Source organism: Leopardus geoffroyi, chromosome C3 (assembly GCF_018350155.1).
Source record: "Leopardus geoffroyi isolate Oge1 chromosome C3, O.geoffroyi_Oge1_pat1.0, whole genome shotgun sequence".
In the NCBI taxonomy this organism is placed as follows: Eukaryota; Metazoa; Chordata; class Mammalia; order Carnivora; family Felidae; genus Leopardus; species Leopardus geoffroyi.
In genome coordinates this window covers 146,789,907-146,813,744 of record NC_059338.1, presented here as the reverse complement: position 1 = coordinate 146,813,744, position 23,838 = coordinate 146,789,907, and the positions used below count along the sequence as shown (strand labels likewise).

Here is a 23,838-nt window from a genome sequence, read left to right as displayed (position 1 = left end):
CTCATGTAAGTGATGAATCATGGGAATCTACTCCTGAAGCCAAGACTACACTGTATGTTAGCTAACTTGACAATAAATCATTAAAAACAAAATGTCCACAGGCAGGAGCTGTCCTGTAGGAGTTGCGAGTTTCCAGCCTCTGCCCCAACAAAATACTTATTTATTGTAAAAAAGTATATTGCTGGATCATATAGTAATTCTATTTTTAATATCCTGAGGAAACTCCATAGTGTTTGCCACAGTAGCTGCGCCAATTCACCTTCCCACCAACAGTTCATCAGCGCTACCTTTCCTCCAGGTCCTTGCAGGCATTTGTTATCTCTTGTCCTTCTGATAACAGCCACCCTAATTTGGTGTAAAGTGGTATCTCATTGTGGTTCTGATTTACATTTCCCAGATGGTTGGTGTTGAGTACCTTTTCTTGTACTTTCGGCCATTTGTATGTCTTCTTTGGAAAAATATCTGTTCCAATGTTCTATCCATTAAAAAAAAATTTTTTTTAATGTTTATTTATTTTTGAGACAGAGAGAGACAGAGCATGAATAGGGAGGGGCAGAGAGAGAGGGAGACACAGAATCTGAAACAGGCTCCAGGCTCTGAGCTGTCAGCACAGAGCCTGACGCAGGGCTCGAACTCACGGACCGTGAGATCATGACCTGAGCCGAAGTCGGATGCTTAACCCACTGAGCCACCCAGGTGCCCCTATCCATTTTTAAATGGAAGTGTTTTTTGTTGTTAATCGTGTGTGTGTGTGTGTGTGTGTGTGTGTGTGTGTGTGTGTGTGTGTTGTTTTATTTGTTTTTTGGGTTTTTTTTTTTTTGCCATTGCGTTGAGTTCCTTATATATTTTGGAAATAAATCCCTCATCCGAGATACGGTTTGCAAATATTTTCTCCTGTTCTGTAGGTTGCCTTTTTATTTTGTTGATTGTTTCCTTCGCTGTGTGGAAGTCTTTTAGTTTGATGTAATACCACTTGTTGCTTTTTATTTTGTGGCTTATACTTTTGTTGTCATATCCAAAAAATCATTGCCAAGACCAACATTAAGGAGCTATTTATACTGTTCTTCAACAGTATGTGGACATCCAGTTTTCCAGAACCACTTATTGAAGAGACTATCCTTTCTGCATTGAGTTTCCTTGACTCTCTTGTCAAGTATTAGTTGATGGTGTACGTGTGGGCTTATTTCTTGGTTCTCTATTCTGTTCCATTGGTTTAGGTGTCTTTTAATTTATTTTTTTTTCAACGTTTTATTTTATTTTTGGGACAGAGAGAGACAGAGCATGAACAGGGGAGGGGCAGAGAGAGAGGGAGACACAGAATCGGAAACAGGCTCCAGGCTCTGAGCTATCAGCCCAGAGCCCGACGCGGGGCTTGAACTCACGGACCGCGAGATCATGACCTGGCTGAAGTCGGACGCTTAACTGACTGCGCCACCCAGGCGCCCCTAGGTGTCTGTTTTAATGCCAGTACCAAACTGCTTTGATTACTGTAGCCCTAATGTAGTTTAATATTAGGATGTATGATTTTTTTTTCTCAAGATTACTTTGTTCTTTCTCAAGATTATTTTGGCTACTTACAGTCTTTGCAGTTCCTTATAAATTTTAAGATTATTTTTTTCTATTTCTATGAAAATGCTATTGGAATTTTAATAGGGATTGTGTTGAAACAATAAATGGCTTCAGGTAGTATGGACATTTTAACAGTTTATGATTCATGAATATGGGATATATTTATATTCATGTCTTTTTAATTTTTTTTAATCACTGTCTTAACAGTTTTGGTGTATAGATCTTTCACTTTCTAGGTTAAATTTATTCCTAAGAATTTTCTTGTTTTTGATGCTATTTTAAATTTTTTCTTCATTTGTTTTTCAGACAGTTTGCTGTGAGTGTATAGAAACTCAGATGATTTTTGTGCATTGATTTTGTATCCTGCAACTTTACTGAATTTGTTTTATTGGTTCTAGCAATTTTTGGTGGAGACTCTCATATCACCTGCAAGTAGAAACAATTTTACTTCTTCCTTCTGAATTTGGATTCTTTTTATTTCTTTTTGTTGCCTGTTTGCTCAGGCTAGGCTTCCAGTACTCTGCTGATGTACTGGTGACAGTGGGCACCCTTGCCTTCTTCCTGATCTTAGACTTGTTTTAGTTTTTCACCACTGACTATGATGTTAGCTGTGGGCTTGTCATACCTGGTCTTTATTATGTAGAGGTAAGGTTCTCCCATCCCCACTTTTTGAGAGATTTTTTTCATGAAATGATACTGAATTTTCTCAAATGTTTTTTCTGCATCTATAAATGATTGTATGATTTTTGTCTTTCATTCAATTAATGTAGTGTGTCACTCTCTTGACTTGAGTATTTTGAAACAGTTTGCATCCCAGGGATAAATCCCACTTGATCATGGTGTATAATGCTCTTAATGTGACTTCAGATTGAGTTTCCTACTATTTTGTTGAGAATTTTTGCATTTGTATTTATCTATAATATTGGCCTGTAGTTTTCTTTTATGTTGTTGTTGTGGTTGTTGTTGTTGTTGTTGTGTCCTTATCTGGCCTTGGTAACAGGGTAATGCTGGCCTAGTAAAATGAGTTTGGGAGTGTTCCCTCCTCTTCAATTTTTTTTTTTTTTGGAAATGTTTGAGAAATATTGGTGTTAATTGCTCTTTAAATATTTGGTAATTTTACCTGTGAAACCATTAGATCCTGGGCATTTCTTTGTTGGGAGATTCTTGATTACTGATTCAACTCCTTAATTGTTATTGGTTTCTTCAAATTTTCTTTTTTTTTTTTCATGACTCATTCTTAGAGTGTATGTTTTTAAGACCTTATCCATTTTTTCTAAGTTTTCCAATTTGTGGGTATAAAATTGTTTTATGACACTTTGTATTTCAGTGGTTTCAGTTGTAATGTCTTCTTTTTCATTTATAATTTTACCTATTTGAGTCTCCTTTTTTTTTTCTTGGTTAATCCAGCCAAAGATTTGACAATTGTTTATCTTTTCAAAAAACTCAACTCCTTATTTCAAGATCTTAGTTAATCTTTCCTATTGTTTTTGTTTCCTATTTCATTTATTCTTTCTTTTTCAAATTGTTATTTAAATTCTAGTTAGTTAACATACAGTGCAATATTGGTTTCAGGAGTAGAATTCAGTGATTATTTACTTACATACAACACCCAGTGGTCATCATAACAAGTGCCCTCCTTAATACCCATCACCCATCTAGCCCATCTCCCACCCACCTCCCTCCATCACCCCTCAGTTCGTTCTGTCTTTCAGAGTCTCTCATGGTTTGTTTCCCTCTTTCTTTACCCCTACCCCCATATGTTCATCTGCTTGCTTTCTTAAATTCCATATGAGTGAAATCATATGGTATTTGGCTTTCTCTGACTGACTTATTTCACTTGGCCTAATACATCTAGTTTTTGCAATTATTTTTGATGGTTGAGTAATATTCCATTGTATACATATACCTCATGTTCTTTATCCATTCATCAGTTGGTGGACATTTGGTCTCTCTCCATAGTTTGGCTGTTGTTGATGCTGCTGTAAACATTGGGGGTGCATATACCCCTTTGAAACTGTAGTTTTGTAACTTTGGGTACATACCTAGTATGCAGTTAATTCCTGGATCATAGGGTAGTTCTCTTTTTAACTTTTTGAGGAGCCTCCATACTGTTCTCCAGAGTGGCTACACCAGTCAGCGTTCCCACCAACAGTGCAAGAGGATTCCCCTTTCTCTACAACCTTGCCAACACATCTTGCTTCCTGTGTTGTTAATTTTAGCCATTCTAACAGGTGTGAAGCAGTATCTCATGGTGTTTTTTTTTTTTAATGATTATTTATGTATTTTGAGAGAGAGAGAGAGAAAGCAAGCAGGGGAAGGACAGAGAGAGAGGGGGGGGAGGGGAGGGGAGGGGAGGGGAGGAGAGGAGAGGAGAGGAGAGGAGAGGAGAGGAGAGAAGAGAAGAGAAGAGAAGAGAAGAGAGACAATCCCAAGCAGGCTCCATGCACATCACAAAGCCTGATGCTGGGCTCAGTCTCATTGCTGTGAGATCATGACCTGAGATGAAATAAGAGTCAGATGCTTAACCTACTGAGCCCCCCAGCTGTCCCTCTCATTATGCTTTTGATTTGTATTTCCCTGATGACGAGTGATGTTGAATGTCATTTCATGTGTCTATTAGCCACCTGGGTGTCTTCTTTGGAAAAGTGTCTATTCATGTCTTCTGCCCATTTCTTCACTGGATAATTTGTTTTTCAGGTGTTGGGTTTGATAAGTTCTTTATAGATTTTGGATATTAAACCTTTATCAGATATGTTATTTGAAAATATCTTCTCCTATTCTGTAGGCTGACTTTTTGTTTTGTTGTTTCCTCCACAGTGCAGAAGCTTTTTATCTTGATGAAGTCCCATTAGTTCATTTTTGCTTTTGTTTCCCTTGCCTCTGGTGACGTGTCTGGTAAGAAGTGGCTCCAGCCGAGGTCAAAGAGGTTGCTGCCTGTGTTCTTCTCTAGGATTTGATGGTTTCCTGTCTCACATTGGGTTTCTCATCCATTTTAATTTTTTTTTTTAACGTTTTATTTATTTTTGAGACAGAGACAGAGCGTGAACGGGGGAGGGGCAGAGAGAGAGGGAGACACAGAATCGGAAACAGGCTCCAGGCTCTGAGCCATCAGCCCAGAGCCTGACGCGGGGCTCGAACTCACGGACCGCGAGATTGTGACCTGGCTGAAGTCGGACGCTTAACCGACTGCGCCACCCAGGCGCCCCTTCTCATCCATTTTAATTTATTTTTGTGTATGGTGTAAGACAGTGGTCCAGTTTTGTTCTTTTGCATATTGCTGTCCAGTTTTCCTAATACCATTTGTTGAACAGACTGTCGTTTTTCATTGGATATTCTTCCCTGCTTTGTGAAAGGTTAGTTGACCATATAGTTGTGGGTCCATTTCTGTGTTTTCTCTTCTGTTCCATTGATCTGTGTGTCTGTTTTTGTGCCAGTACCATGGTGTCTTGATGACTACAGCTTTATATTATAGCTTGAAGTCTGGAATTGTGATGTCTCCAGTTGTGGTTTTCTTTTTCAGGATTGCTTTGGCTACTCCCAAGTAGCCTTTTGTGGAACCTTTTGTGGTTCCATACAAATTGTAGGATTGTTCATTCTAGCTCTGTGAAAAATGGTGGTGTTATTTTGATAAGGATTGCATTAAATGTGTAGATTGCTTTGAGTAGTATAGACATTTTAACAATGTTTGTTCTTTTAATCCATGAGCATGAGTGCTTTTCCATTTCATTGTGTTCTTTTCAATTTCTTTCATAAGTCTTCCGTAGTTTTCAGAGTACTGATCCTTTATCTCTTTGGTTAGGTTCATTCCTGGGTATCTAATTGTTTTGGTGCAGTTGCACATGGGATTGATTGCTTGATTTCTTTTTCTGATGCTTTGTTATTGGTGTATAGAAATGCAACAGATTTTTGCACATTGAATTTATATCCTGCAACTTTGCTGAATTAGTTCTATCAATTATTTGGGTCTTTTGGGTTTCCTACATAGAGTATCATGTTGTCTGCAAATAGTGAAAGTTTAACTTCTTCCTTGCCAATTTGGATGCGTCTTATTTCTTTTTGTTGTCTGATTGCTGAAGCTAAGACTTCCAGTACTATGTTAAATAGTAATGGTGAGAATGGACATCGTTGTTTTGTTCCTGACTGTAGGGGAAAGGCTCTCAGTTTTTCCCCTTTGAGGATGATATTGTCTGTTTTTTGTATATGGCCTTTGTGATGTTGTGGTATGTTCTCCCTGTCCCTACTTTGTGGAGGGTTTTTATCAAGAATGGATGCTGTATTTTGTCAAATGCTTTTTCTGCATCTATTGAGAGGATCATATGGTTCTTATCCTTTGTTTTATTAATGTGGTGTATCACACTGATTGATTTGTAAATACTGAACTAGCCTGGCAGCCCAGAAATAAATCCCACTTGATTGTGGTGAACAATTCTTTTAATGTACTGTCAAATTTGATTTGATAGTATCTTTTTGAGAATTTTTGCCTCCATGTTTCTCAGGGATATTGCCCTGTAATTCTTCTTTTTAGTGGGGTCTTTGGTTTTGGAGACATGGTAATGCTGGCTTCATAAAATGAGTTTGAAAGTTTTCCTTATGTTCCTGTTTTTTAGAACAGATTAAGAAGAATAGGTATTAACACTTCTTTAAATGTCTGGTAGAATTCCCCTGAGAAGGCTCTGGCCCTCAAATTTTGTTTCTTGGGAGATTTTTGATTACTGTTTCAATTTCTTTTCTTATTGTGGGTCTATTCAAAGTTTATGTTTCTTTCTGTTTTCACTTTTGGTAGTTTGTATGTTTCTAGGAGTTCATCCATTTCTTCCAGGTTGCCCAGTTTGTTGGCATATAATTTTTCATAATATTTTCTTATAATTGTTTGTATTTCTGTGGTATTGGCTGTGGTCTTTCCCCTTTCATTCATGATTTTATCTATTTGGGTTCCTTCTCTTTTCTTTTTGATAAGTCTGGCTAGGAGTTTATTAATTTTATAATTATTTTGAAGAAATAACCGTTAGGTTCATTGATGTGTTATACTGTTGTTTGTTTGTTTGTTTCTATACTATTTATTTCTTCTCCAGTCTTTAATTTGATCTACCTTCTTCTGGCTCTAGGCTTCCATGTTGACAGGTTCCATAATGTCAGTGCAGAGTCTGACTCGAGGCTTTATCTCACGAACCTGGAGATCATGACCAGAGCTAAAATCAAGAGTTGGTCGCTTAATCAACTGAGCCATCAAGGTGCCCTAAGATCTTTCTTTTCTAAAATGTGGGCACATATTGCTACACCTAACCCTCTTAGAACAGCTTTTGCTGAGTCCCATAAGTTTTGGTGTGCTGTGCTTCCATGTTCATTTGTTTCAGGATTTATTTTGATTTTCCTTTGGTTTCTCCTTTCACCCAAGATTTTTAAGCCTCTTTTTATAGATTGCCCCATCTCTTTTCAGAAGAGTTATATCAGCCCTTTAAATATATCAGTTATATCAGTTGTATATACTCTCATCAGTGGTGCATGAGGGTCTTAGACTCATTACACTTTGTCATTAAGGCAGAATTAATAATAAAAAATGGATGCTTTAACTTTAATATACGCTTGAAGCTTACAAACACACACTTATTATCCAATTTTAAAATGTAAGGCTAAGGTCTTTTTCTTGTGTAAAGCATTGCATAAGTTAAAAGGACCACACACTCTCGTTTGCATGTTCTTGTTTGAATCTGTATTCCGTCTGATTGGCATCCCATTTTACTCTCAAAAGTATCCTGGTTGGACAATTGTATGGTAACTATACCTGTAATGCATGCTTGATAATTTCCAGTTTCAGTTACAATTAATTGGGATGTAGGAATTTAAGGAGTATTGTTTCATAGGAGAGATAGATTGAATCTTCTCAGGACTTTGAAGAGAAGATTTTCTGTAGTTTTTCATTGTTTCTTTATCAAATAGTTTACATGGTATACCAAGGAGGCTAATTTTCCTCTTCCCCTTAAACGAAAGTTCTTGTGCTGTTTATTCTCTACTTTTTTTTGGAATAACAAAAAATACAGCCTTTTCTAGAACTTACTCCTTCTTTGTATTATCTTTCATATTCTGTCTGTGTAGGTAGGATTCTGTGTAGGTACTACTAGAATTCTTCTCTTAGATTATTGTTAGCAGTTGATCTACTCATTTTTAAGCCCTATTTCTAGTGAATGTGGTGATTCACTAGGTGGTGATTAGCTGTAATTTTTTTGTTTGTCTGGTTGTCTGCTACTAGGTACTAATAAAGCCAATTAAAAAATACTTATAATTTAAAGAGTATAGCAGTGGGTACACGTTGGCCACTTTGTCTTCTGCTCCAGCTCTTACCATGTCCTAGGTGCATTTCTCTGAGATCAAAAAGCCATTGGTTTTGCTCTTCTATTTTAGGGAGAGGACTTGGAAGGACTTCCTTGGCTTTAAATTGAAAAAGAATGTGCTCTAGGATGGATGTTGTCTTATTCAGTCTCCTTTAAAGTGAACCTAAGTCTCTGAATTCAGAAAGATTAGGGAAAGGAGATGTAAAGGAAGAAGAGAACTCTGGATGTCAGAAGTACGTGTTCATGGTTTGGATATGGCTGCTCACTTTGCTCTCTGACCTCGTGTAACTCTCTCTGAGTTGATACATAGAGGTGAGACTAACACTTATACCAGTCTTCAGCAAATCAGGGCTATTTTGTTTTGTCAATTGCTGAATTTCTTTTTTTATTTTTTTTTATTTTTATTTATTTATTTATTTATTTTTTTAATTATTTTTTTTTTTCAACGTTTATTTATTTTTGGGACAGAGAGAGACAGAGCATGAACGGGGGAGGTCTAGAGAGAGAGAGAGACACAGACTCGGAAACAGGCTCCAGGCTCTGAGCCATCAGCCCAGAGCCCGACGCGGGGCTCGAACTCACGGACCGCGAGATCGTGACCTGGCTGAAGTCGGACGCTTAACCGACTGCGCCACCCAGGCGCCCCAATTGCTGAATTTCTTAACTCAGAATCCAATTGTAGATCCAAGATGAATTTTTAAAAATATAATTTATTGTCAAGTTAGCTAACATAGAGTGTATACAGTGTGGTCTTGGTTTTGGGGGTAGATTCCCATGATTCATTGCTTAATACAACACCCAGTGCTCATCCCAACAAGTGCCCTCCTCAGTGCCCATCACCCATTTTCCCTTCTCCCCCATCAACCCTCTGTTTGTTCTCTGTATTTAAGAGTATCTTATGGCTCGCCTCCGTCTCTGTTTGCAACTATTTTCTTCCCTTCCCTTCCCCCTTGGTCTTCTGTTAAGTTTCTCAGGATCCACATAAGAGTGAAAACATATGGTATCTGTCTTTCTCTGACTGACTTATTTCACTGAGCATAATACCCTCCAGTTCCGTCCACGTTGTTGCAAATGGCGGGATCATTCTTTCTCATAGCCAAGTAGTATTCCTTCGAATATACAAACCAAATCTTCTTTATTCATTCATCAGTCAATGGACATTCGGGCTCTTTCCTTAATTTGGCTATTGTTGAAAGTGCTGCTACAAACTTTGGGGTTCATGCCCCTATGAATCAGCACTCCTGTATCTTTTTGAGTGTTGCAATAGAGAGTGCTAAATCTGATGTTTTACTCTAGAGACCGTAAAGCGTGTTTTAAACCCTTTATCCCAATACCACAAGAATATTGTGTTAAAAGTAGTCTGCTGGTCATCAAAAGGTGTCTACTGCAATGTGTAAGTCAAACCATCCCCTTCCATGACTAGTCTGTGGCCCCTATACAAATATCTGAGAGAGAAGGGCCAGTGTATGTCTGAAGGCAACTTCTTTTATTCCCTCCTATGGGTGGGACATAGCTGTTAATGGATTTGAAGTAGAATAGAAATACTTTGATAGCTAAGTGGAAGTAAGATTTCAGGATGTGCAGGGAGATTAGAGAAGGAGTGACCAGTTAGAAGCCTCTTGTAACATGTCAAGCAGAAGATGATGAGGACCTAAAATACTTCAGTGGGAATATTGGTAGAGTAGAGGGGATGCTTTGAGGAATTTCTAGGAGATAAGATTGGCAGGCTTTCATCATTTATTGGTAAAGGAGTATTAAGGGCAAAGGTTACTCTCAGGTTTCTGAGTTGGGTGATTAAATTGTTGATGGGATCGCCAACTAAAGCGGAGATACAGAAGATTTAGGAGGAGTACATTTGGAAGCTAGGAATGTAGGGGAAATTGTGAGCTCTCGTTTGTATATATGGAGTTTGAAGTGTCTGTGACATACCCAGTTGTTTATGTTTAACAGGAAGTAATATATATGAGCTGATGTTGAGGGGGTGCTTTAGATTTTACTTGGCATTTATCACTTTATGGATTATCAAAGGAAACTTCCCAGGGAGCCAGTGAAAAGTGAGAAGGTTAATCAGCTGAGGACAGAACTCTGTTCATGAAAAGGGCAATTGAGAAGGAAGTTAGTGAGGAGGGCGACTGTGAAGTTTCAAAAGGTGCCTGCAGGTTCAGATGGAGTAGAGAGGCAAAGCCAAATAAGGACTGAAACGCTTCTGTTGGATTTTGGCACTTAGAGTTCGTTTTGGTGACATTAGTGTGACTAGATCCAGTGGATGTTAGAATTAGCCAGGAACTTAAGATTATATAGACTTACTTCTTGTTTTTATTTATTTATTTATTTATTTATTAAAAAAAATTTTTTTTAATGTTTATTTTTGAGACAGAGAGAGACAGAGCATGAACGGGGGAGGGGCAGAGAGAGAGGGAGACACAGAATCGGAAGCAGGCTCCAGGCTCTGAGCCATCAGCCCAGAGCCTGACGCGGGGCTTGAACTCACGAACCGTGAGATCGTGACCTGAGCTGAAGTCGGACGCTCAACCGACTGAGCCACCCAGGCGCCCCCTTGTTTTTATTTTTTAAAGTTTATTTACTTGAGGGAGAGCAAGTGCAAGTGGAGGAAGGGCAGGCAGAGAGGGAGAGAGAGAATCAGAAACAAGCTCTGTGCACTGTCAGTGTGGAGCCCCCTAGGGGGCTCAATCTCATGAAGTGGAGATCATGACCTGGGCTGAAATCAAAAGTTCTCTCCTTAACTGACTGAGCCACCTCTTGTTTGTAGAGATAAGAATGTTGGACAGATAAGAACATTGAGAATTTTTATCTAGGTTACAACTTAAAATATTGCATGCATGTAGTAAGTGGTCAGTAAATAGTGGTTGAATGAATTATTGAACTCTTTATTGCCAGAACCAGAACTAGAGTCTTACATGTAGATTCTAACATGAAGTTAGATTGTTGGAGATATTTCTTATTTTTTGATTTAGGCCTGCACTGCTATGATCTTCCCTCTTTTTTTAAAAAAAATTATTTAAATTCCAGTTAGTTAGCATACAGTGTATGAGATCATGAGATCATGAGAACCATGAGATCATGAATGACCTGAGCTGAAATCAAGAGTCAGTCGCTTAACTGACTGAGCCACCCAGGTGACCCACATGTTCTTTAATCATCACATTTTTGTGGATTTCTGTTTTCTTCTTGTACTTGGTTTCTTAGTTTTATATCATTGTAGTCAGAGAAGATTCTTGATATGATTTTGATATTCTTGAATTTACTGAGACTTGTTTTTGGCCTAACATATGATCTGCCCTAGAGGATGTTTCATGTACACTTGAGAAGAATATGTATTCTGCTGATCTTGAATAGAATGTTCTGTGTATGTCTTTTAAGTCCATCTAGTTTAACATATTGTTTAAAGTCAATGTTTCCTTATTGATTTCTTTGTTTAGATATATTCATTGTTATAAGGCAAGTGTTAAAGTTCCTTACATTATTGTAGTCTGTCAGTTTCTCTCTGGATCTGTTAATATATACTTACACACACACACACACACACACACACACACACACACACACATGCATATATATGCATGTGTGTGTGTATATCTATATATGATTTAATTGACTAAAGAATATTTCTTGAGAAATTACTATGTTCTACACACTGTTCTAAGTGCAGTTATATGGATGTATGCAGAGTAGACAAAAATTCATGCCTTGAAGAAACATACATTTTAAGATAAAAAGGTATAAAAAAGTATATTGAAAACCTGGGGTGCCTGGGTGGCTCAGTCAGTTGAGCATCCGACTCTTGATCTCAGCTCAGGTCTTGATCTTGGGGTTATGAGTTCAAGCCCCACATTGGGCTCTGTACTGGGTGTGAAGCCTACTTAAAAAAACAGTGTATTGAAAACTGAAAACAACCACATATATGATGACATTATCTTAATCATCGTAATCCTACAAAGCAGTCACTAATGCTCAAGTCATATGTATTTGTAATGCATTATTATATTATAATGTGTTATTTTATTTTACCTCAAGTCCCTGAGATTTATGGAATGGATTTTTTTTTTTTTTTTTGCACCAGGATAATTTATCTTCCTGGAATCAGTTCTGTCAGGTGTTATTCTTTGGGGTTGTATCAGGGCTTACTGATTAACATGGAAAGGCATTAGGGATTTTCCATGGAAATTCCACCAAATTGCCAAGCAACTTGTAGACAATCAAAGGTTAGTGGCATTCTGTCTTTTGACTAATTAAAAATATTTAACTGAGAGGTATCATAAAACGTCTTATCAGGAGGTTTCAGTGTATAATTGAATAAGAAAAAATACTTTAAAAGCATGAATTACTACGTGCTAATACCTAAAATGTTTTCCAGGTCTCTTTGATGTTATTTTCAACAAAGGAAATATGTGCATTTTCCAGAGTCATGTAATCAGGCATCTTTCTCTTGCTGTTGACAACAGCACTGTCACTGGAATGGTGTGTAGTGATTTTGTTTATTTGCTGTTTATCAATAGTGTTGTATCCATATATAATTTATTTTTATAAGATTATCAAATTGTATTTCCTTTGGCTTTCCCTTTCACCCTTCTCATTATTCTGTTTTGTCTAACTAACTTTTGATATTCTGTTGCATAAATGGTCCTAATTTCAGCAATTAAAATTTAGACAAGAAAACTAGACCACTTTTCTGATAACATTCAAAGTATTAATAAGCCTCCAAAAGGGGACGATCTGATTTCTCAAAGGTCCCTTCAAGGAGCATATTATTGGGGAAGAAATACTAATAACGTCACCTAAGGATGCTTTGTATTGCTTAGTTTAGGTTTGAAAAGTAGCTTTTAATATATAAAGCTGTTTTAAAAAATATATGCATGTTATTTATTTTGAAAAATGAGGCCGCATGGGATAGCTGTCATGCACTGTTGTAAAATGTTTAATATGTGTTATAACGCTTAATCTTTATATCTGCCCTGTGAGAGAATCCGTTATTATCCCTGTTTAACAGAAGAGGAACCTGATGTGTAGGAGGATGAAGTGAGTGGCTCAAGGTCACATAGGCAGTAAATGTGGAAGCAGGAATTGAACACTGGCATTCTGATTCTAGCACTCATGCTACAGCTTTTCATGTAATGCTATATAATATTACATGGTTTTTGACTCGTAGTGTGTTATTTAACTTAAGGGAAAATAATAATTATTGAAAAAAATGTATATAATTTGTAGGCTTGAAATTCAGGCTAAATGATAATCCGTCAAATTTTGTTTACAAAGTCTTTTCTCCTCTGCTCTGGACTTAGCACGTCATCCTGTGCTGTACTTTGTAGCACGTTCTGCTCAGCACAGATCCTGGTCATAGTAAGTGCTTATAAATAAGAATTAGTAAGTATGGAATCTACTTAATTAGATCAAGAGTTTGAGAAATTTATTTTTCTAAACTCAAATTAAATTTACTTCCAAGCCCCTAACCCATTAGGTTGGTGAGAGTTTCCATCTTAGTTACGACGAGACTCATCTTGTTACACACAAGACTTTTCCTGGTATGGGGGTCTGGGAATATCCAGTAACAGCCCTTTTGGCTTCAGTCCACACCAGTAACTGCTGATGTACTCATCAAACATCACATGGCTTCTTGGAGATGAATAGCCCTGTTGCTTACCTACCATACTTACACAAGAGCACTTTGCTGAGTTTGGTAGCTTTAGTGAGTGCCATGGGCCAAGCCTTTCAAGGACACCCATGTGTCCTTCCTTTTCAGGCCCATTGCCTCCCCAAGACACTGAGGGGAAATGGGGTAAAATCTCAAATAGTAGTTTGAGCCAGGAATGTTTCCCTGTAGCATAACCTCCTCGATTTGCTTAATTTTTTTGTAAACAAAACCTAATAATGCGTGCCTGTTAATTTCAGCTTTTGGTCCAAAAGAGTCTTGAGTTAGGAGAACACAAATGAAGAAATGAAAAATAAACAACAGAATACAGCAACTCATTAAATTCTCCTGCTGCTGAAGTTTTTTTTGTTGTTACCTGGTACTCTTCCATGAGTTCTGAGAAATCAACAGAAAGTTCTTGGAATAAGACCCTGGAAATCAGGCTGGAAAATCAAAACAATTAAATGACAAAAGCATGTGATAGATAATATGAGGAGTCTATAGAGGGGAATAGACCTGTACATACATAGAATGTGCAAACATTTCAAATTTAATTATTTTCTATTGCTAATTCAGAGTTTGCTTGCTTGTTTGTTTCTTTTTTTTTTAGGCTAGTGGTGGAGCCTGCACTGAGCTGCGAGTGCTTTATCAGCCCAACCGTTGTGCACTTCTTGAGTCAGCATTGGTTCCTGGTCAAACGGTTATTTTTGATCGTCATGGCAAAATAGCTGCTGAATCATCAGCAGGCTACGCAGACCTTTCAAAAGAATTTGTGGTTTTTGTCAAGGTAAAATGGTGGAAAGTCATTAAAGTTTATATTGCTAAATACCTACTTTATTTCGCTCTATTGAGGAAAGAAAGCTCTGGAGTCAGAATGGAGTAATCAGATCTCTTTCCCACTAGGTGGCATTGATGCCTATTGCCATTCTGTTTACCCAGACTGTGGAAGGCAATAGGGATCATAGCTTTAGCAGCACTGGAACTGATAGGAGTGACATCCTTTATTCAATTGAATTTGTAGGTGAAAACCATAAATGTGGGAATTCTTAGTACAAATTTAGAGACTCTTACATTTGGGAATCAAATGTATATATTTAACTTTTCTAACAATTAGAATATTTACACTCTTTGAGTGTTGTATATGTGTGATCATTTTATGCTTCTTTCTTTATAGTATGTGCTTCTGAGTTTATCTTAAAAATATTATTGTTATCATAATAAAACAATACCTACCATTTTGCCTATTTTGTGCCAAGCACTTTACTGAGAGCTTTACCACATACAAAATTATATTTAATTATCCTAAAAATAGTGACAGATACTATTATTTGTATTTTAAATAGAAGAAAAGATTTTCCGAGAAGTTAAAATCTGACTAGTGTAGCATAACTAGTGGATAAATGGTGGATCGTGATTCAAATCAAAGTCAATTTGTCTTCAAAACTTTTTATGCTTACTATATAATAAACACTTCATGACAATATTATTTTTCCCAAAACATGATTTTTATACCCAAACATAAGGTATATGTATATGTTTGTTTATGTATCAATCTCTCTCTCTCTATCATTGGATTTTTAATTTTTTTAAGTTTATTTATTTTTGAGAGAGAGAGAGAGAGAGTGAGAAAACAGGAAAAGGGCAGAAAGAGAGAGAATCCCATGCAGCTCCCACTCTCAGTGCAGAGTTTGATGTGGGGCTCAAACCCTTGAATGGTAAGATCATGACCTGACCAAAACCAAGAGTTGAGCACTTAACTGTCTGAGCCATCCACATGCCCTTGGGTGTTTAATCTTAATCTCTTCATTTTACCACCTCTGCATATGTTACTGCAAAATATACTTTGACATACTTTGACATATTTGGTTATTTGCTTAGCTTAAATGATTTGAAATTGAATTTAAGGGTCAGAATATGAAGCCTTTAAGACTATGGGAACATACTGCCAACTTTCTTTCCAGAAATGTACTAATTTTAAATCCTGTGAACATTAAACCAACTGTGAAGTTAAAAGGGGACAGCTCATATGACTACCCTCACATCTGACACACACTTCAGAGTTCCAGGGTCCTTGAGACCGCTATCAAGTTTTGATAATTTAGTAAAATAGCTCAGAACTCACTGGAAGTTGTCATACTCATGGTTATGGTTTATTACAGAAAAAGGATACAGGTTAAAATCATCTGAGGGAAGAGACACATAGAAAGTACCAAATGGTGCAACTTCTAGTTGTCGTCTCCCTATAGAGTGAGGACAGCATTTGTTTCTCAGCATTGATATGTGACAATATGCGTGGAGTATTGCCATTCAGAAAGCTCCCATGAGCCTTGGTGTGCAGTCTTGATTGGGGTTCAATCATACAGAGTCCATGTTGCTCATCTCAGTCTCCAGCCTCAGAGGAGGTCAGCTGACATCTTGTGACTCAAAACTGCCACCCTAATTCAGATTTTTACTATGTGACTGGTTCAAGACCATCAAGCAAACAAAAAACTCCTATCAAGCATAGCAATCCAAAGGTTTAGAAATTACCTTTCAGAATCCAAAGGCAAAGGCCAGACCTGTGTGAGCAAAGTTAATTTCTTTCTCTTTTTTAATTGAAATATAATTAACATACAGTGTTACATGAGTTTCAGGTGTGCAATATAATGATTCAGCAATTCTATACATTTCTCAGTGCTCATCAGAGAAAGTGTGCTCTTAATTCCCTTTATCTATTTCACCCATTCTCCCATCCCCCACTCCTCTGGCAACCACTGGTTTGTTCTCTGTATTTAAGAGTCTGTTTTTGTTTGTTTCTTTTTTTCCTTAATTTCTTTACTACACAATTCCTTTCGCAGTGTAGGAGAGGATCCATCTTGTTGAACTTGGTGTTGAGTATGGTCTTTAAAAAAACTTTTGACAATTTTTAGAGTAATAAGCTAGGGTGAACTGCCTTTTTTTTTTAATGTTTATTTGCCATTTGTATTTTGTCCTCAGTGACTTGTGTGTTTATGTATTTTATCTATTTCTGCACAGTATTAGTGTATTCTAATAAACTTTCAAGATTTTTTTACATCTTCTTAAGTTATTGGTTGCCTAGGATTTACTTAAAAATACTTTAGTTGTATTTGATATCTCTTTTTATTCATTCATTCCTACATATGTACATTGACCTAATATGCACCTAATAAGGTGCATCCTATAATTCAGGTACACTTGTAGTACACTGTTTTTATTCTGCTTTGTATTAATATTATAATTATTTGTTTATATTGATTATAAATTTCTTAAGAGAAGTATTTGTGGTTTTTTATCTTTTTTAAATCTCTGTAGCATTAAATACTGATCCTTTATTCTCAATGAATAATAATTGTTGTATATTATAATGAGCCAGTCAGAGAACCTCCCTTAATTTGGTATAGTTTTGCATAGTAGTTAAATTATTCCTTATTTTGCTCATTTTTAGCCAACAAGTTTCTGGTAAAATTCTGATCACTATAACTTCTGTAAAAGAATGGGCTCTCGTGCTATCTTCTTTTAGCAACACATGAGCTTGTTATTTACTGCCTTCTGTTCTGTATGTCATCCTGAAGGGCGTGTTCCTGAACAGTGCTGTGGTTCTACTTGCTACGAGTCTGTGCCAAGCCCTGTGTCTCCAGCCTGATGGGAGCTGCACTGGAGTGGGAAGCCAGTCTGAGAAATCCTACTGGAAAGTGCATAAAATCAGCTCTGGTATTTGCATGTTTGAAAGTGTGAAAAATGCAGGGATGTATCTGAGGATTAAGGATGGCCAGTGTGATGGAACAGTAAGCATATGCTTGTATTTTTCTCAGCGAATGTTTAATACGTTTGCCAATGATAGATATGAGAATGGCTCTTTCTGAGTATTTTGTTTTTTTAGCTTTAACCCATAAACGTTTTAGAAATAGGATGTTATATATGGTGGTCCTCTTAACTTATTGAAAAGTTGGGAGGGCAGCCACATGCTTTATATGATTAGAGAGGGATTCTGTCTGACCCTTTAGACATTGCTTCTGAAATGTAATGTGCACAAAAATCACCTGGGAATTGTATTGTAAAGCACATTCTAATTCAGATAAACTGTGGTGGGACCTGTGTGTCTGTGTTTCTAATAAGCTCTCAGCTGTTGTTGATGATGTTGGTCTATAAACCATACATTGAGAACCAAGGTTCCAGAAAGTCCCAGCTCAACAATATTTACCTACTGCTTCTTTTGGTGCCTGAATTTCCACCAATGGAAACCCTGCACTTTGAGTAAGGAAGTAATTTTAAAGTCTAAATATTAGAGGATCTTCTTTAACATCCTGACTTAGGAGGGGACATAGAAGGCAACTAACATAATACCTTTCATATATCATAATTCTTCTATGGGTTGAGGGTCATGTAAGTTTACACATTTAACTTGACTGCTAATGCTTTGTTCCTCTGTTCTTTTTTGAAACAATTTAGTTTAAATTGCATCTTTAAGATAAACCCAGGGGTGCTTCCTCTCCCTTTTCTCCTTACCAGTATGGCATCAGTTATATGGTAGTGTTTGCATGAGCTTCTGGGGGTGAGAAGGAGGAAGGCTTAGACTATTCATCATTGTCTGGGCCCCTGTCTCTGCTGCAGACTGGCAAGTCTGTGTCTGGTGGGCTGCACTGGTGTTCAGAGTGCAAAGAGAAAAGCACATGCATGCACATATTTAATTAGTATCCTTGATTGACTCACAAGAACACTGTGAAATTTCACAGAAGAATCCATGGTGCCATGCTATGGCAAACTGGTAAGTGAACCAATTAAGATTAAAAACAGGTAACGTTACTTTTGGGGCACCTAGGTGGCTCATTTGGTTGAGTGTCTGACTCTTGATTTAGACTCAGGTCATGACTTCATGGTTCGTGGGTTTGAGCCGTACGTTGGGCTCTGTATTGACAATGCAGAGCCTTCTTGGGATTCTCTCTCTCCTTTTCTCTGTGCCCCTCCTCCACTTGTGCATGTGCACTCTCTCTCTGTCTTTCAAAATAAATAAATTAACTTAAAAAAAAAAAAGAAACCGAAACAGGTAACATTACTACTATGGCCAGACTGAGAGTATGATTTCATCTAATGCTCAGTCATCCTACCGGAGGAACATCAGGAGGTAGCTTTCCTTTCGTATCACCAGCATCCACAAAGTATACGAGTCTTTGCTTTGGGGGCTCATGGGAGTGTTCAGAACCATGAGACAGATATGTATCACTGCATGACACATGTTTTGGGGTATGTGTGTTTTTAAATTTCTGGGGAGAGTTTGTGGTGGCAAAGATAAATGTCACTTTAAAGTAGATGAACCAACATTGGAAATTTGTGTCTTCTCTAGATATCAACCGAGGGGATAGCTCATCTGTCAGTCACCTTCCATTTAGCTGTTGTGTCATACTCAAGTTGGATGGTGGTTTTCATGGTTCTTCCATTCCTCCCTCTCCAGTCTGTGTGAGCCCTGTCTCTTCCCCCTCTTTCCCAGTATGCTGCTTCTCTTGTCCCTGCACGTGAGCACATTTCCTCTGCAAGAGTGTAGCAGAATCTTGAATTTTTCTGCCCTACACTAAGTACTTACTGTTGTTTTCTTCTTGTTCTTCTTGTTTGTGCTGAGTGACTCATCTCTATGTGATGAGGCTGAGGGAACTGGAAGAAGTCCTGGGTATTCAGTTGAAAGAATTTGGTGAGCACAGGCAGACGGGCGGAAACTTACAGATTAATATGTAGAAGTATTCTGTCACAGAGAAACTGTTGGCATGCTCATTCTTCCGATGAAGAAGCTGAATGTGAGCCTGGCTACACAACTTTCCCAGAGCCCAGCAGCTGGTGTCAGAGCCAAGAATCAGTCTAGGTCAGGTTACCTTCTAAGCCCCCCCCTTTTTTGGGAGGATTCATGATACCAAGATGGGAGAGCTGGAATGACTCCCATGAGGAGAACAGGGTCCATATACATAGAGGGGAGGTGGTTCCCAATGCAAAAATAGAGTTTCCTTCTTTAGCAATTTTCCTAGAACCCATCTTGTTGACAGCTTAGGTGAGTGAGTGAATCTAAAATTGTGTCCTTTCAGCCTGTGCTTTCTTTTCCCTTCCTGATAGACTTCTCAGGATAAAAAACTAAGTTCAGAATTTCCTATGTACTTTAGAACTGAGGCAGGCAATCGTGTGTTCGGGTTTCAAATCCAAGTATCCCTTCTTCTTAAAGATCTTTCCTAACTTGAAAAAAACAGAGGCATTCGTTTTGTTTGGCTTGGACAGAGCCAAAGTGGGGAACCCAGTGAGATATATTGACAAAGGTGAAGGAACATAATTGGTTTGATTACATGGAATTTGATATTCAGAACATTAAAAGAAGAAATTCGGGCCATAATAGAGCATAACACAGAGATTCTCTAGGCGTTTTGGGAATGATACCTTGATTGCATGTCATTTGACCGGAGGTTTAAGGACCTTCCTCTTAGGTCATGTTCCTGTGAGACCACATGCCTGTGAAGCAGGAGGTAGATGGAAAAGAGACTAGTAAGGGGGAGGGGGTCTGGAAGGAAGAGCAGGGAGCAAAGGAGCCTTGGGGGTCCACGATGGGGGTGAGGCACTGCTGGCCGTGTTATCAGGGTGCCGTCCCTTCTGCTAGGATCTAGTCCCTGCTCAGGGTGCCGTCCCTTCTGCTAGGATCTAGTCTCTACTCAGGGTGCCATCTCTTTTGCTAGGATCTAGTCCCTGCCCCCTGCCCCCAATCCCAGCAGTGGGCCAGGACCTCCAGAGACTGTCTCCTGCTGGAACAGCCAGCACACCAGGAGGAACTAGGGGCTCAGACCACAGCTAGTTACCATCTCAAATGGAAGTATTTCAATGTTTAAAAAACGAGCATGGCTCTCCCAGTGTGTACCAGCTCAATCTCAAACACTGCTCCCCCACCACTACTAGCACACAAAGGGTGAGGTGTGTGTAACCCTTGAAGGCTGCAGAGGAAATCTCGTTACTATTTTCTTTTTTTTAAACATTGGTAAAAATCTCCAGTTAAGGTAAGATTTTGGAGTCTTCCTAACCTATGACAAACTTATAGATCTGTTACTTTTGTTCACTTGCCTCCTAAAATCAACGCTCAAACATGTGGTAGAGGTCTTTACCTTCCTGGTGTTCCTGTAAGAAATTTCAAGCTTATTCTTGGAAAAATTATTGCATTGGAAAGTTATTGTTAAAAGATTTGAAATTAAAAACAATTTTTTTTAATGTTTTATTTATTTTTGAGAGCAAGAGAGACAGAGTATGAGCGAGGGAGGGGCAGAGACAGAGGGAGACACAGAATCTGAAGCAGGTTCCAGGCTCCGAGCTGTCAGCACAGAGCCTGATGTGGGGCTTGAACTCACAGACCGCAAGATCATGACCTGAGCCGAAGTTGGATGCTTAACCGACTGAGCCACCCAAGTGCCCCAAAAGATTTGAAATTTTAAAGAGATTTTCCATGAAGCCACAGGCTCCTGAATGCTATGTAAATTCTAGAAAAATGTTCTTGCCAAAGGTGAACTTCCTGATAATTATAACGGGATCAGCAAGGAAAACAGAAAGGAGAAAGACTAATATTTTTGAGTGTCTCTTGTGTAGCAGAGGCTGGACTAAGTCTCTGATATTTGTAATGACATCCTTTTACCCCTAAACTCATATAGCAAGACAAATAATAAGATAAGAAAACAACAATAGCAGGTCTTACCCCAAACTGATCCATGTAAATGAATGAATCACTCCCTTTAGGTAGTTACTAAAAGATTGGCCAGGATTGAAGAGTTTCTATTCTAAATTTAAGTCTTTTATCCATCAGGCATAGTCTAGATCAATCCTATTCTACTTTTCATTGGGATTGGCCCCTTGGCTATGGTCTCCCCCCACCAACACTGTCAGGGGACATCAAGGTTAGTGAGGGCTCCTCCTGTGGATGCCACGTGTCTATTTGTTTTGTGTATACCAGCCTCATGTAAACAACTGAAGGTTGGAGAACTCAGGTTACTATGTATGGTGTTTACCATTTATTTATTTATTAAAAAAAAATTTTTTTTTAACATTTCTTTATTTTTGAGACAGAGAGAGACAGAGCATGAACGGGGAGGGGCAGAGAGAGAGGGAGACACAGAATCGGAAACAGGCTCCAGGCTCTGAGCTGTCAGCGCAGAGCCCGACGTGGGGCTCGAACTCACATACCGCGAGATCGTGACCTGAGCCGAAGTCGGACGCCCAACCGACTGAGCCACCCAGGCGCCCCTATGTGTTTACCATTTAAACAACATTGATGTTTAAACTTTACTTTGGAACTTTTGTGGAGAAGAGCCTCCCCAGAACTTTCAGCATTTGTATTTTACTTTCTGCTGTTCCCATCGTAGTGTTCTCTTTATAACTTATTTAGTGACTCACTGATGTGGTTGTCTGACTAAAATTCTTCATCTAAAATTTTGGTAAATAGATCTTTTTAGTCAAAATGGATAGCTTTTTTGCTCATAAGGTACTGTATTAATGCATAAGAATCAGGCATATTATTTTTCACTTTTACTGTATCTGACCAGAAATCATTAGGCTGCAATGACATTACTCTTGAAAACAGAATGGTAATAATCATCTTAATTATTCTCCTTTGCATGTATTTAGAGGCTGTTGTAAGGCATGCTCACAGCCTCCAAAGGGGCTTAAAATGAACTCAAAGGTAAATGGTAACACATACTCATATTATACCTTAAAAACCTAATAGTGCCTCGGTCCTAGTCAACAAATGTTCATTGTATAAATGGAATTGAATAAGAGCATTAATGTTTCCAATGTATCTGCCATTGTATATTTGAGAACATTTCTTTTTTTTCTTTTATTTTAGAGAGAGAGGTGGGGGGGGGCATAGAGGGTCAGAGAGAATCTTAAGCAGGCTGCATGTTCAGTGCAGAGCCTAACACAAGGGTGGATCCCACGATCCTGGGATCAGGACCTGAGCCAAAATCCAGAGTTGGAAGCTCAACCGACTGAGCCACCCAGGCACCCCTGAAAACATTTCTCATAGGCAGACATACTTATCATCAAGTATGCTGCTGATTCTATAATAAATGTTTCTGTTACTATGAAATTTTTATGGTGTAGGAATAAATCACCTGATGTGGTGAAGATTCAAGTTAGCAACAAACATGCATTTCACTAGGGACATTTGTAATGCTATTAATTTAAAGAAGAAAACAAGCCTCAGGGGCGCCTGGCTCGCTCAGTCGGTTAAGCATCCTATCTCGGCTTAGGTCAGGATCTCATGGTTTGTGAGTTCGAGCCCCGCATCGGGCTCTGTGCTGACAGCCCGGAGCCTGTAGCCTGCTTCCGATTCTGTGTCTCCCTGTCTCTCTGCCCCTCCCCCGCTCTCTCTCTCTCTCTCTCTCTCTCTCTCTCTCTTAAAAGTAAATATTAAAAAAATAAAGAAACAGAGAAGAAAACAAGCCTCAAAACATGGGTGGAATTCATCACCTAGAATCAGTGTAAAGGAAAAAGAGATGTTAAGAGTTGGAGGAAAAATAAACTAAACAGGATACAAACAAAAGGCACGTACACACATGGATACACCCACACTAGGAGGATCCTTGTTCATGGGCAAGAATTTCGTTTGCAGAAACTGGGACAGATTCTCTCATGGCAAATTTATTTAATTTTGCCTCTTTCCTTTAGATGTACATAACTACAAAGTTAAAGATAATTCATATTTTTAAGAAGTGGTATAGATGTATAAATGGGCTGGGCTGGGTATACAATGCTAGGGCAGTGGATTGAAAAGTATAAAATTCAGTAAAAGACTTAGTTTTATGTAGATGATAATAGATCATATGATTTTAGTGAGCCTATGTCCCTAGAATATGAACTTAACAAGTGCTTCTCAGTTCTGGGATAGGTAGAGTGGGCGGAAGTTGGATATTTCCCTTTCCCCAGGTCATTAAGGGTCTGATAACACCCCAAAAGTTGAGGCTATAATTAAGTGGTTTTTTCCTGTGGGCAGTTCTTGTTAAGAAGAACAAAGTGGTATGTGTATTTAAAAATGGTTCGTTTTTCCCTCCCCCTGCCAGAAGCACAAGGGAATTCTTTGATATTCACTGTAGGACCCTGGTTGAGATCTTGGAGATAAAGTCACAAAGTACAAGGGCCTTTTCTGACTGGAATTCCTTGGAGTTTTAACTCTGAGACTTGTCCTCACTGAGGCTCAATTGAGCAATTCATTAATTATAGTTCAAGTTTTCCTACCCGGGCATGGTTTCCTCATTAGTTCCTGCTTTTGAGTCTTTGCTCTGGTAA

The 23,838-nt window shown here is 38.4% G+C and overlaps 1 protein-coding gene across 1 annotated transcript in view; it reads left to right on the top strand.

Moving 5' to 3' along the window:
- Positions 1–23,838, top strand: part of RP1 (RP1 axonemal microtubule associated) — a 206,728-nt gene that overhangs the window by 161,365 nt on the left and 21,525 nt on the right. The window contains exons 13-15 of the mRNA XM_045455237.1: positions 12,274–12,377; positions 14,156–14,332; positions 17,118–17,330. Of these exons, the coding sequence (XP_045311193.1) occupies positions 12,274–12,377; positions 14,156–14,332; positions 17,118–17,330 (494 nt within the window). The remainder of the gene's footprint in view (positions 1–12,273; positions 12,378–14,155; positions 14,333–17,117; positions 17,331–23,838) is intronic.